The sequence below is a fragment of the Saccostrea echinata genome, unplaced genomic scaffold (genome assembly GCF_033153115.1).
Source record: "Saccostrea echinata isolate AGI-Se365-2 ecotype Australia unplaced genomic scaffold, CSIRO_AGI_Sech_v1 ptg000029l, whole genome shotgun sequence".
NCBI classification, from domain to species: domain Eukaryota; kingdom Metazoa; phylum Mollusca; class Bivalvia; order Ostreida; family Ostreidae; genus Saccostrea; species Saccostrea echinata.
Window position 1 is genome coordinate 8803329 of NW_026889778.1, and position 18806 is coordinate 8822134.

Below are 18806 nucleotides of genomic sequence, written 5' to 3' on the forward strand. Positions count from 1 at the left end.
ATACATGTATGACTGACATCACTGTTAACTCTGTATCCAAATCATTACATTGTTATAAGCAATCGTCGTGTCATTGTAATAAGCCGAGGCACTTTAAGGATTTAAGTTTTGCTGGAACATGATAAAATTAAGTTATTTGCATATATTATTATATATATTTTTTTAATATATTTAACTGTATATTTTAGAAATATATCATTATACTTGAATCTATCTATACTTATGTCAATATGCGTTTGATAACCAATCCCATAGCTTATTCGCTAAATCACGTTTAAATAGCTCTCTCCTACAAGTACCTCTTTTGAAAGTTTCCCCTTTGGAGCCTTGGCCTACATGCTAATTAAAGGGATGTACAATTCAAGCTAATGTCCATGGTAATAAGTATTGTTTTAGATATTTGTCTTCAACAATATCTCTTTTAACATAATAATAATAAAAAATGATAATGATAAATTTCATATTCGTCGATGTATAACTGTAATAGAATGATGTCATCATCGTAGTCTCGTTTGTTTACATCCGACAGCTGATCGAAGAACCACGTGGTAAATTGGTCATGTGACCAGTATCCATACATAGTTGACCTTTAACCCTACCTAGAAAAATGCAAAATATATGTTTATTAAACAATCACAGATAATTTTTGAACCCTTATGTTTAGATTTTGTGGAATTTTATGAGAATGTTTGATATTCTATTAATTTGGGTGATGCTAAACATAAGATTCCTTTTACAAGGGCGGAGTTAAAAAATCACGTGACTGATCGTCATGCATAAGGATAACATATCCGCCATTATTATTGTTGTTTTTCAGAAGTCGACTACGTAAACAGAATATACTGAGGAAAATCAGACAAAAATGTCGTCCCCCAGCCCAGGAAAGCGGAGGATGGATACAGATGTCGTAAAACTGTATCCTTTTCACGATTAATATTATGACGAGCGATGATTTCTTCCAATATTTAGTATATTTTTAGGGCACTAACATCTGGATCTGCGCGATTCGTCCGATTGGTTTCAGCCTGTTTTGGTGTGTCAGGGCTTTGTTTACAAAGTGTACCACTTCGAAGTATATTGTTCATATTATGCAGAAAGGAAGTAATCAATGTTTCCCATGGTTTTTTAATGTTTTCTCCTTTTTGGATCAAATCTATTTTTTCTTTGGGTCGTCTGTTTATTATTATTTTCTACATGTCAATGATGACCTCAATATAATTTACCAGCGGAAGCGTTTTGCTGCGCAGTCTAAAAATAAGATTGATGAAAACACAAAAGTATAATGTTGAAGAATCAGTAAATAGTTGTTTTGCTTTTTTTTAAGTTAATTAAAGTTTGGATCTTTTGTTCTCAAATGCAAAGATACGTTAGTTTTTTTCTGTGTTGAACCTAGGGATATTGAAACATGCATTCATTAAATGTATATACTATATACTTGTCTAGAGATTCTTTTAATTTGCTCTCTTTTGGAATATGTAATAAAGATCTATTGTCCTCAAGGCAGAAAACACAGAGTTTGATTTCAAGTTGTAAAATATGTACCTGCACTAAGTCTATATTAAAGGATTCACCAGGCTTTCTTTATAATCATGCAGGTGTGGATTCAGACAGGGGCGCTTCCAGCTCATGCCCCACTTATTTAGAAAAAAAATCTACCTGATAAAGTTTTCACTGTCATACATCCGCAATGTTATAAAGGTGACTGTGTCAAAATAAGGTTTACTAATTGCCAATTCTCAGAAGCTTACAGGGATTTTGCTCTTGGACCCCCACTAGACATTACCTTTGACCTGCTTGGGACCTCGAAGGTACCCAGACCCCTTGCCATCTAATATAGGGCCCCTTCTAACACAAGATCCTGGATTCACACCTGTGAACTCCCCCAAAATATATTATCTATACTTCTGTGAATCGGTAAAAATATTTTATCTATAGAGTGATATCTGAGCATTGATGATGTATTTTCAACAAAGTTCCTGAAATTAAAATGTTTTGTTAACAATTTTTATTCAAATAATATTTCTGGACAGGATTTTTAGAAAAAAATTACTGCTGTGTTTATTTAAGGAATAACTGTCTAATTTTTTGGTATCATGATGTGATCAATCGAGTGGCTTGCGTGATAATTTGCATAAACGCGGAAGGCGTTTATGCATAAAATTATCACGCAAGCCAATCGATTGATCATCGTCATGAATCCAAAAAATCTGACAGTTATTCCTTATATTTACATGCTCCTGATTCTGCAAATTCCCGTGCTAATAGCTCCGCTTCTGTCTCTATTTGTCCCGCCCCGCACGTGATTTTTTTTTAACCGCGCCTATTGATGAACCAGTAGATTTATGTAGAAATAAAGTATTTTTACAATTTGTAATTTTATCTCGGACAAAGACATTGGAAATGTAAATATATGTGAATCTTTGTTTGCTTAATGTTCTTGAATATATAATATTGTGGCAAGGATTCTACATGATTGCCCATTATAAGTATCCCTCATTCAGAATGCCTACCTTTGCCAGTTAAGCAATAAGAGTCGGTGTCATTTACTTCAATTGCAACTTCTTGGGCCTTTACGACAAGTGGAAAAACAACCTCAGATGATAAATTACATAACGATGATAAATAACATATAAATTTTGAAACATTCTGACAAATATTACCCAGTTTTGTAGATGACTATTATTATTTTTATGACACATTGAAATGCAAAATATGATCATTCACTTCTCAAGCATATATTTCTACATTTAAATGTCCATATACTCCCCATTCCCATGTCATTAAAAAAATCCAATTAAAGGAAAACTGTGCCTTTAAATAATGTAAAGGCCTGTTAAATGTGTTTTAATTGTAGCCCCTCGGAAACCCCAGAAGCAAGTCTAATAATAATGCTGTGTTTTTCAATATTTTAGGTACTTTGGATCTACTTAGGGTAGGGCTAATACAGTATTTGATGTTATAAAAATTTTGAATAGAGGGAGCGTTAAATAGAGGAAGAAGCTAAACAACTCCAACAAGGAAGATCTAATACAATTTTCATTTATGACTACAATTTGAATAACCTTTGCAATACCATTAAAAAATGAGCATTATTGAATAAAAATTAGCATTTGTTAAAATTATATTTTTCAAAATATGTTGTGTCTTACTATGCTGAAATTGTTACTTTTCTTGGCCACCTATACCCTAACTTAAAGCATAACTCTCCTAAAATTGGAAATGGGGTAAAAAATTTTAGAGCTAAGACTTAATTGTTGAAATAATTTGGAAAATGTAGTAGAGGTAATGTAATGCACTCGGTATACTAAGATTTGTTGAATCAGTTACATATGATACATGGTAAACAATTCCTTAACCTGTCCCAGCATAGAGAGCAAGCACGAGGTAACAATTCTGGGTGGACTGAATGAGTTCATCGTTAAATTTCACGGACCACAGGGAAGTATGTATATGTCTACAGCATTGTTTATAGCATGACTAACAATTGCATTAGTAAAATGGTTTTTACATCAGTAGTGAAGATAATTTCTTAGGTATTTAAATAATTATACTGACATTTATAGCAATTTTGATTCTATCTGATTGTCAAGTAATTTACTAATTATTCATTATTTATTATTAATTACTCAATGAAGGAGGAATAAAGTCTTAAACAATAGACTAAGTATATTTAATTTAATATTTGATTTGATAAACCACCTTCAATATTCAATTTTCTATCCAAAGGCAGAGATTTTTATATATATTAAAATCTTCATTTTTTCAGCTCCATATGAAGGAGGGGTTTGGAAAGTGAGAGTAGATTTGCCGGAGAAATACCCTTTCAAGTCACCTTCCATAGGTATGTATCTACATTATGTCTACATTTAAGTCATTATTCTGCATTGCGTATACATTCGAGTCATTCTCTGTACATATCAGCTCTACATTATACAAGTAAATCTAAATTTAGATCACTCTATTGATACCATCTCTATGTTTAAATACATTCAAGTCAATCTGTATAGATATTTATCTACATTATGGGTACATTCAAGTTACTATCTTTGTGTGCCTCATTCATTCACTACCTTCCAAGCATCATGATTTTAACATATTTTTTTTTGTGCATCATGAATGTATCACTGAAAATCATTTGTACAACACCTGTACTTTACCTATACAACACCTGTACTTTACATACACATCACCTGTACTTTACATATACATCACCTGTACTTTACCTATACATCACCTGTACTTTACCTATACATCACCTGTACTTTACATATACATCACCTGTATTTTACCTATTCATCATCTGTACTTTACCTATACATCACCTGTACTTTACCTATACATCACCTGTACTTTACCTATTCAACATCTGTACTTTACCTGTACTTTGTCTACACATCACCTGTACTTTACCTGTACTTTGTCTACACATCACCTGTACTTTACCTGTACTTTGTCTACACATCACCTGTACTTTACCTGTACTTTGTCTACACATCACCTGTACTTTACCTGTACTTTGTCTACACATCACCTGTACTTTACCTGTACTTTGTCTACACATCACCTGTACTTTACCTGTACTTTGTCTATACATCACCTGTACTTAACATATACATCACCTGTACTTTACCTATTCATCATCTGTACTTTGTCTATACATCACCTGTACTTTACCTATTCATCATCTGTACTTTACCTGTACTTTGTCTATACATCACCTGTACTTTACCTATTCATCATCTGTACTTTACCTGTACTTTGTCTACACATCACCTGTACTTTACATATTCATCACCTGTACCTTACCTACACATCACCTGTACTTTACTTATTCATCACCTGTACTTTACCTGTACTTTGTCTACACATCACCTGTACTTGACCTTGTATCATCATTCTTTCTACCTGTACTAATACAGTATTTCTGATATTCACTGTATTCAGCACTGTGACTGCATTTCTTTATCCTTTGTTAATCATTATCATATACCTAATATTAAATACACTGATTCTGCACTGTGCAATACGGGTATCACAACATTTGATATCAATAACCAGTCCAAAAACCTACCATGCAAAAAAGAATGTATATCAAAATGGAACAAGGTTAAAAACTTAATTAACTTCATTTTATTGAAATAATGCATATGATATGTCAAATCAGCCCTTGGGTCCAATATTAGCCCAAAGGCCAAATCATTTGGGCTGATATGATAGGGATTATAGTATGCAATATACTCTATCACCAGAATTCAGTGAAACTATGGAAATAAGGCCAGTCAGGGGCACGCGTTGATCTTGTAAAAATACATGTACAACATAATTAAAGAAAGCTAAGAAGTAACAAATTTTGAATTATTTTTTGATAGAATAAAAAAGGGTTTTGTCTGATATATTGTCCCCCGCTTCACTGAAAGTGGGGGATATTGATTTGGGTCTGTCTGTCCTTCAGTCTGTCTGTCCATCTGTCATAAAACTTTCATTTCTGGATGATATCTCAAAAAGCCTTCAAGCTTTTGAAATGAAATTTTTTTACCTTGGTCAATATGACTTTAAAAAGTCCCTATTGATTTTAAGGTCAAAAGGTCAAAGACCAAGTTCAGAAATTCATAAATTGCATACATAGTTTTTGAATGATAACCTAAGTTCTCTTTCTGTTCTTTCTTTATCAATGAAACATAAGGTTTTATGGGTTTCTTTAACTTAAACATGTGATTTGATCATTTGCCTGATCAATACTACTATAAAAAAAATATGCCATCTTTTCCAAAACAGTTGGATTGACAAATGTCTTGGTGTCATGTCAAGACCCTTAAAGGACCTTCTTGCCCGAAAACCAATTTCCCAACGTGCACTGCACACCGTTTCTGCCAAGATATGAAGTTGGTGATCACCGAAGGTGATCCGTGAGGTTGCGACGGGAGCAGTCTCCCACTTAAAAATCAAATAATATACCCTGATTGACTACCATATTGCTTAGTAGTCATCCAGTGCATTGGTGTCCTTACCAAATCCACCCAACTTCTGGTTGCCCAATTTTGTGGAACAATCTTGAAATTATTGTGTGGTGCTAAATACTTAATGCTGTCCAGGGTTCCACACTAACTTTTTAAGGCTTTAGTCCAGCTGGACTAGTGCTTCATTACTTTTCTTAGTCCGCACACGATTTTATTAGTCCGTCAAAAAAAAGAAACATCAATGTTTTTAACATTAATTAATTTAATGTGACAATTAATATACGTATTATTTTTTTGAAATAAACAAAGTATTTACGTGAAATATATTATTCCACAGATTCATTGAAATCTGGCAATCAGCAAGTACGATCGTATTCTCGATCTCGTTTTTTTTTTTTTTGTCTTTACATTACATCCAAAACGTCCAACATCTTTCTTAAAAGTGTCGTACTAAATCATAATCGCTATAACTTTATACTTCTTATCGATCAGTTGGAAAAATTAAGCGCTGAATTGACCTGGCTTTGTGTAACTACCCGCCAAAAGCTAGAAATCTAAAAATACACACAGAGTTTTCCAGTAAAAGTTGTCGAGAATCGGACATCGATAATTTATTCATATTGTTTTTCAGAAATTTTTGTTGGTCCGTTCGGACTAATTAGCCACATATTTTATTAGTCCGAATGAAAATGTATTAGTCTGAGACTAACAGACTAATGTTAGTGTCAAACCCTGCTGTCGCTATCTGTAGTAAACACTTTTGTGATTGTTAATTCATTTGTAACAATTTTTCATTAGAGGAATGAATAATCTTTTAATTGTTTTAATTTTTGACAAATTTCTCCAAAGGAACCCCCTGCAGACACCATACTGACTGCCTTCTACGGTCAAACGCCTTAAACGGTGTAACTTTTTTTCTGATTTTTTAATAAGTACAAACATAAGGAACACAACCACAAAGAAAAAAATAGAAAATTATCCCACCAAAAAAGTATGAACACGATTTTTAATTTTTCTTTGAAATGGTTACGCTTCAGAAAACGTTGTTATTTATCAGTTAAGAATTTAAATGCCTCATTTTTTATTAAAGTAACATAATTATATATCATAAACATCAGAAACAAGTTTTGAAAAGAAGAAATATTAATTTATTTTGGTGGTGCGTTAGCAATTTTGTCTAGTGTACATAGTTTCTATTATCAATAATAAATCATTAGTCATGAATCATTCAATCCTCTCTCACTCCATTACTCAATATTACAGCTTTACATTATCATCTATACATCACTGGATAAAATGTCATCAACATGTATTTGACTCATATCTGCTGAGTTTTTTTGCCTTATACAGAAATCTCAAATTTCTTTGATATCAAATTGTTCCTAGCATATCTGACATATAATTTTGTGTATACAATTTTGTTTTAGAAATATTTCCCTATCTCTGGAATTGTGTTACATTTTAAAGTCCTTTTCAAGATCCACTATATGGAATATAGGAAGTGATCAATTTCGCATGTTTAATATTAAATAAGTCTCTGAGAGAATTTTGAAAAATAAAAAAAAAAAATCATTCTAGATTCCAAATTTTATAGAGTTTTACCTACAAGTATTTTTGTATGGAAGCCGGTAGGTGCCAGGTAGAAAAAATATTTTATCTGTCAGCAGCCAGATAAGTTTCTGGTGGCCGCCAAATAATTATCTGGCGGCCGCCACATAAATAGCTGGTGACCGCCAGAAACTTATCTGGCAGCCACCAGATAAAAAGATCTGGTGGCTGCCAGATAACTTATCTGGCAGCCACCATATAATTTCTGGCGGCCATCAGTTATATTCATGTGGCGGCAACCAGATTATTTTCTGGCGGCCGCCAGATAAAATATTTTTCTACCTGGCACCTACCGGCTTTCTGTATTTTTGTGATTGCAATGTCTGTTTCACAAAATGATATGTGACTTTTTTCTTGCAGACAGGGTTGTTATAAGGTGTTTTTAATTTTGAATTTTCTTGCAGGTTTCATGAATAGGATATACCACCCCAACATAGATGAAGTGTGAGTGTTAAATGTTTTAGTTAAAACTTACTTTATTGTTTGACAAATATCTTTTTTAGATAATTTTACCTAACGGCCAGGGATCAAGGTTTAATTATACATCAGGATAATCTAACTGAAAGAATCAAAGATTTTTTTTAAAAACAGGATTAAGTTGTGTCTTTTGTATTTAAAGGGGAAAAAAAACAGAAGATTTGTAGGGTTTTACATTCAACATCTATGATTTTTTTTTCTAAAAATCGATTTTCACAAAATTTAGACTATTTATTTATTCTCGATACAAGTATTTAAAAGTCTGTTTAATTTGTTTAAAGCATATCCTTCTGACAAAACTGTTTAGTTGGAAATAAAACATTTTGGAGTATATTTTGCTGAAAATTCAATAAATGTATTATATACATGTCAATATCAGTAAATTATGTCAAGAAGAATCAGGTAGACATTTTCATTATTTGATAAAATTTTAAAATAATGATTGTATGCTATTTATTTTCTATAAGCATAAGTTAGATGTTTCTTAAAAGATTTTATCCTTAGGTTTAAAAACTATTTAATTAGCAATTACTGTTTTTCATATTCATAAATAATTTTTTATTAGTTGTAAGTCTCCAAAATCTCTTATTTGAAATCAATACTATTCAGCTTGTATTGGTCTTTAATGCTGAAATTATATAAGATCTTGTAACATCCATTAAATAACTTTTAAGTATGGCATGCCTCCTTTAGGTTTGAATGGAGTATACCTGAAACAATTTAATTTTCAACAAACTGAGGGAAAAGCACATTAATTTTCTTTTCAGGTAACATTCAAATGATAAATTATGAGGGTTTTATAATTTCAGATCTGGTACTGTCTGTTTAGATGTAATCAACCAAGCCTGGACAGCTATTTATGGTATGTTAACATTTTCATAAAGATGATAGGTTGATGAGAGTCAGCATTCAGACTAATTATAGATTTGGAATTATGTTATTTACACAGTACAAACATGTATATTACATTTATATAGTACAGTTTTACAGCTAGTTTGGACACTTAGGTGGTGACATACATTTCTTTAGTTTACTTTAACATTACAGTGGCTGCAATGTTATTGTTGACAACATGACACGAACGATCACGATTCTGCACGATAAACGCATGTTTGAACGATCCTTCATGCACACGATTCTTCACGTTACACAATCTTTCAAGATTGCAAACACACGATTCTTCACGCAAAATAGTTAAAAATATTTAGGAGTGGATATTTTCAAAATGATAAAAGGCATAATATAGTTATTTTAGATTTCAAATAATTATTGATGCAATTCATTGACTTTGGAAAACTGAAATAAATATTTAGAAATGGATATTTTTGAAACTAAATAAGACTTTATAGTTATTTTAGATGACATTTAATTATTTATGTAATTCTCCGACTTAGGAATATAGATTTTTTTTTTCTTTTCGATACGTAAAGATGTAATTTATGATCAACTGCTGCATGTTCTATCAGATGATATAGGTGAGCTGTGAGTTTCAATTCTATTAAATTTTATGGCAGCAGTAAGAGGGGATAAGATAAAAAAAAATGGAATAAAAATGAAATAAAACTATATCCATCTTTCCATTTGTGAATACATGTATCTGAAATCAGCAATTATTTTACAATTCATTCACATGCAGAAATTATAACAATAAAGTTAGTATCAGCGATTAACACTGATAAAATTAACTCCGACAATCATGCCGTGTACATTCCTCGACTAAATATGTATGTATAAGCATTGGGAATTATTTATTTTTTTTGTAGAGATAATACATTTTTGATGTATTGATATAAAAAATATCTTGACAACAATTAGCTGTAAACATGATTAACATCAGAGAAAAAATCGTTAAACATCTTAAATACGTTTTTCATTAAAAGTTTTGCTATTTTAAGAGAATACAATATTGAACGACTTACTGTAATATAATTATAATATTGCTTATTTACTAGCGATAATTAGTTCGTTCAATTATGTTAATCGCCCTTCATTTCTTTTATTTCAGTTAAAAAAAGCAGACGAGCAAAATGCTTGTTTAACAAATTACATTCTGATAAAAACTAACGAAATGAAATTAGCACGTTTCATACTGCACGATCATGCAAGATTAAAACCGCAAATGATTGAACCTGATACAAGCACCATCTCTCACGTTACACAAACGATCACGCACGTTTCATGAACAATTCTACACAATTGGTTTGTCAGCAATAACATTGCAGCGACTGTAACCTGTCTTACAGATTTCATAATGTTATTATAAGTTTTCCACTATAGAAGATGTTTCAGTTGAGAAAGCAGTTTGAATTACATGTATTCAGCTTTTTATACGCCGGTCTTTAGACGGGACGTATTATGTTATGGCGTTCATGTCTGTCTGTCTGTCTGTCTGTCTGTCTGTTAGCTTTTCTCGCGTCCGGCTCATAACTTTAATACTATTAGGCCTAGGATTATCAAACTTTGTCAGCTGATACTTCTTGGGCAGAAGGTGTGTCGCGCACTAAAAGTAGGTCACTCTGACCTTTAATTAAGATGCTATGGCCAAATATGGAAAAATCCTGTCCGGCTCATAACTAGAAAACTATTAGACTTGGAATCATCAAACTTGGCCAATTTATGCATCTTAGGTAGAAGGTGTGTCGCGACCTATTTCAAGGTCACTGTGACTTTTCATTTAAGTGAAAGGATGTATTCACTATTACAAAAGAATTGACCTATAGGAGAGAACAATTTCCCGGAAAAAGTGACATTTAAAAATCAATCTTTATTTGTTGTTTTCTACCGTATGCATGTCTAAATTTTTCAAATTTGAGTTTTACAACTAAAATTTATTATTTACAACTTCACAATAAACCTCCAAAGTTGGCCGAAACATCATTTTGTCCGTTAAAACATTGATTTTTGCATAAATTTTGGCCTAGAAGTCCTTCAGGGCAGGCCTGCCCCTAAATAAAATTGTGATATTTTGATAGGTTCGGATGTAAGGAATAATTTAAGATAGGATTTTTTTAGGGGCACCCCTGCCCTAGGGTCGAAATTCACAAAAAACCTACAAAAAATAAGTAAACTTGATTTTGACAATCTGCTTCAAATTTATACCATTCAATCTTTAGTCAGATTAGCTCATTTGATATATGCGTTGAGCTGACTTTTAGATCGTGGGTACTTTATTTTTAAAGTCGGGGGTTCGAATCCCCCTGTTGCCACACTTTTATAGTTTTAAATTTTTGCCTTTTCAAAGACTATTTTAATTTTTTTTTATAGGCTTGTGTATGTTTCTTCAATTATCTATCCTTTATGCATTCCCATTTTTGATATAAGAAACACTAGAGAGATATCAAATCGTAACAATCCAATATACAGTTGTCAGTCAGGCGGAACAAGTCTCAGTATAGCACACTTTCTCCGAGGACAAGAATAACTCACTCTGTGTTACTCGATACAGGTATTCTCGGCAGCATTGAGCTGCGATGAATTTCAATTGTATATATTCCTTAGAATTTAATCACATTGCTTTTATTCTGTCTGTGCTACTAGTGCTTGTCTGGGTTACATGTAGTACATGAATGTTACGTATTGCTTGAATTATTTGAGCTGAATATATTTAGAATAACATACATGTACTTTTGTTTTCAGTCAATATTTTAAGATCTTAAGTTTTGAAACAGTAGGGCTACATATATCAGTAACTGTACTCCCTTGGATTTCATTTAGGCCCATATGATTTGCACACATTAATTGCATGTTTTTATTATATCCAACGGAAATGTGTTGTAAAATAAATAGCCTAGACATAAAAAATAGAATTCCAGAGACAGTAGACATTACCATTATGGACAATGAGAAGTAAAGAAAAATATCAATTATTACATTTAGAGATAAACTCAGAATATCAATGAAAGTGTTCCTCCTACCTCTACTCACTGAAATAAAGATTTATGAAAAACAAATTGTTACATGTATTCAGCCTAATGTCATTAATCGGAATGGAAATCGACAAGCTTTTTGTAGAGAAAAAACCAAGCCTGGCCCTATAGGTCAGATCCCTATTCATATAGAAGTGATCCTTTAAAAATAAAACTGTCTTGTTACTATTAGATTATACAATCCCAAAAAATGCAAGAGTGTTGCAGTATCCTTATTAAAAATATGTTAAATCAAGAAAATACATATTTTTTCATTATATACTTTACAGCAATCTATAACAAATGTAATGTTACAAGAGAAATTCCACCTCTCCAATGGGTGTAATTATCAAGCACTGGTCAAGGAGAATTTGATAACAGAAAATTGCATGTCAAATTAGAGAGAAATTAATGTGTTGAGTGTGAGGAGCTAACTGGTAGAGCATCTCTGATCAAGCAGGTGTTATCTATATCTCTTGGGAACTGGGTAAAAAGAATCAGCCCTGTTGGATTGAATAGTTGGCTAGCCTAACTTTGAAAATGAATTTGGTGAACAGTAATTAAAACTTATTTGATATTGTATAATAAATTAATTTGATATTGTATAATAAACTAATTGATATTGTATAATATAATTAAAACTAATTATACTTGGGGGGGGGGGGGTATTGAATTCAGCATGCCCATTGTCTGTATGAATTGCAGCTTAAAACCAGTCTGACATTAAATCTAAAAATAATCAAGTATTTAAAAAAATGTTTTAATTATGGTAGATAGTCCCTACAAATCTAAGAGTAATGCAGGAACCTTATTAAAAATATATTGCATCAAGATTACACAAGTTTTTTTTCTTTTTATAAATGTTTGTAACAAATAAAAAAAAATCTTTGTTTTCAAATTTAATATCAGAATGACATAAATATGCATTTTTATTACACTACAAAGCAGATAGTATGTATAGATCCATTCATCCTGGGAGTAATGAGTGGACATGCATCCAGTTAAAGATTAATTAATGAGTTCAGTGTAGGAAGGCTAGCTGTCTCGATCATTTCTGTTAGAGGATCTCTGATCAAGCAGCTCTTATCTGTATCCTTTGGGAATTAGACAGAATAACTGCTTGTCAGTTTATAGCATATGTCATTTGATGGCCAGCCTTTTATTTTTGATATAATTTGATATAGATTAAGTTGTTCAGACTAAATTGATATTGTTTAATAGGATATTTTTAATTAATTTTTTGAAAATATCAACAAATTCAGAGCATCATGTTTCACAAATCTGAAAGCTAACACAACCAGTTGAAGATCTATAGTGTAATATTTGTTATAATTAATGCCTACACCACAGGAGATGTATAAACAAATATTATGAGGAATGGAAAAATCCTTGAAATCCTTGTATCAAGGTTGACATGATTTTTTTGCACTCTAAACTGTTTATGACAATTGAACAATATTTGACGGGTGTATCATGCTGTGGCGGGGCACTTTATTAATCAATGCCTAGATATACCTCGTTTAATCAAGATATAATGTTGACATCAACTTGTTTGTCAGCCCAGATTTTCGAAACTTTTGGTATAAATCTGATGTGAGAATGTAAAATACTTGTATTTTAAGTAAATTATGTGAAATTCATGATGATGCTAAGGTGACTGTCCGTTAGCTTTGTTTTATTCTCTGTGAATGTAACATATATTTATGAACATATTATCGTGTTATTTCCAGATCTGGCCAACATCTTTGAAGCTTTTCTGCCACAGCTTCTGACATATCCCAATCCCATCGACCCCCTTAACGGGGACGCAGCCGCCATGTATCTCCACAAACCAGAGGACTACAAAAAGAAAGTCTTAGGTTTGTACAGTCTTGGGATTATTTCTATCCATCTCTATAAGAAAATCTTAGGCTGTAAACATTCAGTCCATCTGTTCAAGAAAGTCTTAGATTGGAAAAAAATTCAATCCATCTGTGCAGAGTTTTATTTTTTGTTTTCTTTAGTTTGTTTTTTTTTTTTTTACAAATAAAGTCTTTTTCTTTTTTACAAACGAAAGGAGTAGAAAATAGAAAGTATTTTTCAGAATTCAATTTATCAACTCTGAGCTATATTGAGTATTCCTTTCATGGCATTTCAGAACATATAATTATATTTCAGAGAACAGGGTTGCAAATAATTTTTAAAACCTTAGTAACCCCCCCCCCCCAACTTTACACATTAATATTTTATTAGCCCACCTTGATATTTTGGTCCCATGATTTTATGATCACTTGGTAAAAAAAATGTTGATCTTTTCATATCAGAATCTCTGAGAAGTACATGTACTTTGCTGTCCACAATCTTTTATTTTTCCGTGGATTTTGACATCACTTGTATGAAATTCCATGTTTCACTCAATTACTTTCACTTTGAGATCTCACATAGAAGTAATGGATATAGGGAAAAGAGAATGCTTTGTAGGTAGGAAATAGCAAAAGTGCTCTTAAGGTATCCGACCCATATTAGGACCGGATTTTCTAACCTTAAATGTCCGTCCTGTATTAAATACTCTGATGCTAATTCAAAGTATTTTAGAGTAGAATAGGATTTATCAATAGAAATTTTCAAAAATTTAATTACCTAAGCAGTAATCAATTATTGAAGATTGCATTGAGGTCTATGGGGACAAGCAAATTTTTTGAAAATAAAAATTTAAATACTAAGAATATCAAGAAATGTTGTGTTGGAAAGATGTATTTAATTATTAGGAATAGAAAAACGAATGAAAACTAATTTTTACCATGTAGTTTTTTCTTAGAATTATTTTTTATTGATTTAAAGCAAGGGGGATAACTCTTCAAGGAAAGGACAAGCTCAAAAATTAGGACACACTCTGCTCTTACATATTGATACTAAAACATGAAGATTATGTCTAAATATGCTGAGTATTCAGCCAATATATATAGATCTGTCATGCATTCAGATTCATTAAATCTGAGGCTATTATGGGTCGGATACCTTAATTAATACAAGGGTTGTTCGGAAAGTTCGTGGACTATGCCAATCTTCGTTATACTATCTTCAAGAAATTTAGAATAAGCACATTATCATGTGTAAAAATATTTATTTTGTTTCAGTGTGAAGTTTCATTCCATCATTCCATGTGATTTAACAGAATTCGTTTTATTTAATTTTGAAATCAAAATTGTAGGTTTTGTAACCATGGAGCAAACTCAACAACATTGTAATGTCAAAAACATACCGACATGAGGTTCTCAAAAATAATATCCCTATTCATTACACACAGTATTGCCCAATACCAGCGCACTCATTTAAAGCGTTTCTCTATCACTTGAAATCTATTTTGCTAACAATTGTTCCAGTAGCATTATTTTGTTAAACAGTGTTATATTTTTTTCACTGCATAAGTGTGCTTTCACAAGATCAGCGCTAAACTCGTAGCATGATGTTACAAACTTTTCAATGTTTTTGATAAGACTTTTACAGATAATCCGTTTTCTCAGAGATCGTCATCATCTAAGCAGAGTAGTTGATCATTCAAATACCACTTGTACCATGTACACACACATGCATGGTCACTTTTGACATATATCCTACTTCCTCCGGCATTTTCAGAGTTTTTTTCTGGAGTTTTCCAGAGTACAACACAAAATTGTATGGTTTACTGCTACTTCGTGATGTTCTAAGACATTATCTTTTTTGCCTTTTTCAATTAGGACTACCTATCTTCTGAAACTGATTTCTTTTCAATGAAGCAAAATATTAAGTCATAATTTGGAATCAGAAACAATGAAACAATTCTTAATTTGGATGTGTAGAATTTTTCCGTTTTTGTGTCATTTTTGTGTCATTTTACAGAAGATATGACTTCTTCAGACATTATTTAGTGTCTTGATTGTAAATTACAACATTTTAACCTGCTCTGTGATCTGATTTTCGTATCTTTTAAGTCTAAATAAGTTAGAAATAAACCACAATATTTTAAAAAATTTTAATACACATCTTTTGAATTTACTGTTGAAATATTTCTTCCAAATTTGAATATAATATGACGTTACGTAGAAAAGTTATGACGGTAGTCCACGAACTTTCCAAACAACCCTCGTAGAAGCAAACCATGGAAAAGTTTCGATAAAATTGAGCTCGCCATGTGGGTGATAAAATACAGAAGACTTTGACGCCCACAGACCAAGTTACATTTGTGAGTGGGCAAGTGATTATTTGCAACCCTGGAGAATATGTAAGGTATTAAAACTTTTGAATCTACAGTATCTGATTTTTACAGAGCATGTAAACAGTTATCTGATTTTTACAGAGTATGTGAAGAAATATGCGACAGAGGAGGCACTACGTGAACACGAGGATCAGCAGTCATCGTCCAGTGAGTCCAGTATGAGTGATTTCTCCGAGGATGAGGCTCAGGACATGGAGCTATAACCTCGGGCCAACATTGTGTATATATATACCTCACTCCACTTCCACAGCACTGCTCATCAATCCTACATTCTGATTGGCTAGTTTCCACAACACTGCTCATCAATCCTACATTTCCACAACTCTGCTCATCAATCCTACATTCTGATTGGATAATTTCCACAATACTGCTTATCAAATCTACATTCTAAATGTAGGATTATTAAAGACCAATTCTACATTCTGATTGGCTGATGACAAGAATGAACTGAAAACTTTCTAAAGTCTAACTGTTCAATTTCTTGAATTATCAACCAATTTTTTTTATATATTTTCGGTTTTTGTGAATAGATATAAACATTTTTTTTTCAAAATTGTAAATTTATGTGATGATTCCCTGTAGATTTTATTAGATGTATCTTTATGTAATTAAATTACTTTATTGCTATAATTGCAAGTATAATTTACTTATGAGCAGATTTTTTGAAAATGTTTTTCTTGTTCAGCATCTTTCATATTTCTCCAAGTTGTGAACTGACTTGAGCAATGCTGTGGTTTTGGATTAATTCATGTTTGGGGGTCATTTTTAGTGAGAGATGTAATCATGTTTTTTTCAATTTCACTATTACATTAGAATTATGAAAGAAGAATAGATGATTTTCTATACAAAAAGGTTTGCATTCAATTGCTTTTTTTCCTGCATAACTGATAATATGTTTGAAAAATTACTGTTTACTTTTTGTGGGAATAAAGTTGGAATAGATGAAATAGACAGAGTGATAGAGTTCTGGCTGTTGAATGTGAGAGGTATACAGTGACATTTATTTTTTTCTTGTGTTTAATTCTTACTGTAATATTTACACCTCATTGGACGATTTTTGCCCTTGATATGAGAGAACTGTTACATATTTGAGTAAATATTGATTTTTTTTTTTTTTTTTTTTTTTTTTAAAGAGTCTGAATTTTAGCTGTTAACTTACAATAACAATATACCTCTCCACTTAGAGTGAATCATTTTTCTTGCATAAAAATATTTGAACATGTTTTATTATCTCTGTAGTAATTTACCTACCTAAAAAGTGAGATGAGTTAAATTATATGAATGTATGAATTATATAATAATCCTTTCTCTAGGGTGACCCCTGTTTACCATTGTTTACACATTAATCGCTGTGAGAGGATGATTTTTGTATGTGATAAGTATAGAGTGCTGTTTTGTTCCCTTAAGATGTTGCTTTTTGCTGAAGTTTTAAATTGTGAGATATCTTGATTTTATTATTTTATGTGTGGTTCAGTATAGGCTCCTATGGTTGTCGGCAGTTAACAAGGGGAAAAAAACTCCATAGATGTATAACTAAAATGTAAACAAAAAAGTCATTGAAAAGTATTATATTTCTGGGGGTTTTTTAATTTAATCAATATATTTTGGTTTTTGTGAAGCAGGTAGCTTAATATTGTGACCATTAACTTGTTGAATTTTATAGTGATATATGAGGACAAGCTTAATGTGGCCAGCTTTTGTATAGAAAGACTGTACAAAGAATTGTAACTAACTCCATATGAAAATGTTAATGGTGAAAGGTACATTTATATTATTTTTTAAAGAATTTTAAAAAATGGAATATTAAGTGTCCAGTTGCTCTGTGTCTATTTTCTTTTTGTTCTTTATGGTTTCATATGTAAGAAAGAGACCAATGTGTAAGCATCAAAAGACTTGAGCACAAATTTCTGACAAAGAAGTAACGCTGTAGATAGTTGAATCTATGACAGTATTTTTAATACGTTGCTGATTCCCTTCAGATTCCTTCTAATATAACCCTGAATCCTGTCCTTTCTGAGATGTGATTGTTTAGAGAGATCATATATATCACATAATTATATGTATTTATTATTTACAGATATGAAATAAAGTAGAGGAATATTATATATGCGTGTATTTTTTTTTAAAGTGCAAAAGCTATCTATATTAACACATGTAGCTTGCTCATATATACATGTATATTTAAAATATAGGCAAAGTTTTTTAGCTCACCAGAACCAAAGAATGATCTGTGTGTGCATCTACATGTATTAACTTTTTAGCTCCCCTGAGCTGTGTGTAAATTTCACATTTTCAACTTCTCAAGAACCTCTGGGCTGATTTTAACTGAAAGTATAACATCCAAGGGTAAAGGGATTCTAATTTTTTGTGATGAAGGGCCAAGCCCCAAGCTCCAAAGGGAGTTGGGTAGGGATTAACGCAAAATGTAATAATGCACTTTTTGGTTGTTGCATTTTGCGTTGCTTAATTTTTGCGTTGAAAACAACGCAAAAATGTAATAAAACAAAATATAATTATTTTTTTTTGTATTGTGTTCAACGCGACAAACAAAACAAAATTTATTTAAACAAATGGGGAAACTCGCTTTACTAAATAGACAGACAGACCTATGACTATGAGATAAAG

At 31.7% G+C, this 18806-nt stretch overlaps 1 protein-coding gene across 1 annotated transcript; it reads left to right on the forward strand.

The window, feature by feature from the left end:
* Positions 1-761: 761 nt before the first annotated feature.
* Positions 762-18284, forward strand: LOC133195566 (ubiquitin-conjugating enzyme E2 H). The gene is made up of 7 exons (XM_061331451.1): positions 762-915; positions 3366-3442; positions 3767-3841; positions 7970-8009; positions 8852-8904; positions 13678-13806; positions 16263-18284. Exons 1-7 carry the CDS (start codon positions 863-865, stop codon positions 16382-16384), a joined length of 549 nt encoding a protein of 182 aa, XP_061187435.1. The 5' UTR covers positions 762-862; the 3' UTR covers positions 16385-18284.
* Positions 18285-18806: the final 522 nt, after the last annotated feature.

What these genes read in the sequence shown, in the direction of transcription:
- LOC133195566 (XM_061331451.1), top strand. Translation starts at nt 863, where the DNA reads ATGTCGTCCCCCAGCCCAGGAAAGCGGAGGATGGATACAGATGTCGTA. An exon ending in ATTTCACGGACCACAGGGAA is followed by an intron (nt 3,443 to 3,766) that starts GTATGTATATGT and finishes TCATTTTTTCAG; the next exon opens with CTCCATATGAAGGAGGGGTT. An exon ending in CTACAAAAAGAAAGTCTTAG is followed by an intron (nt 13,807 to 16,262) that starts GTTTGTACAGTC and finishes TGATTTTTACAG; the next exon opens with AGTATGTGAAGAAATATGCG.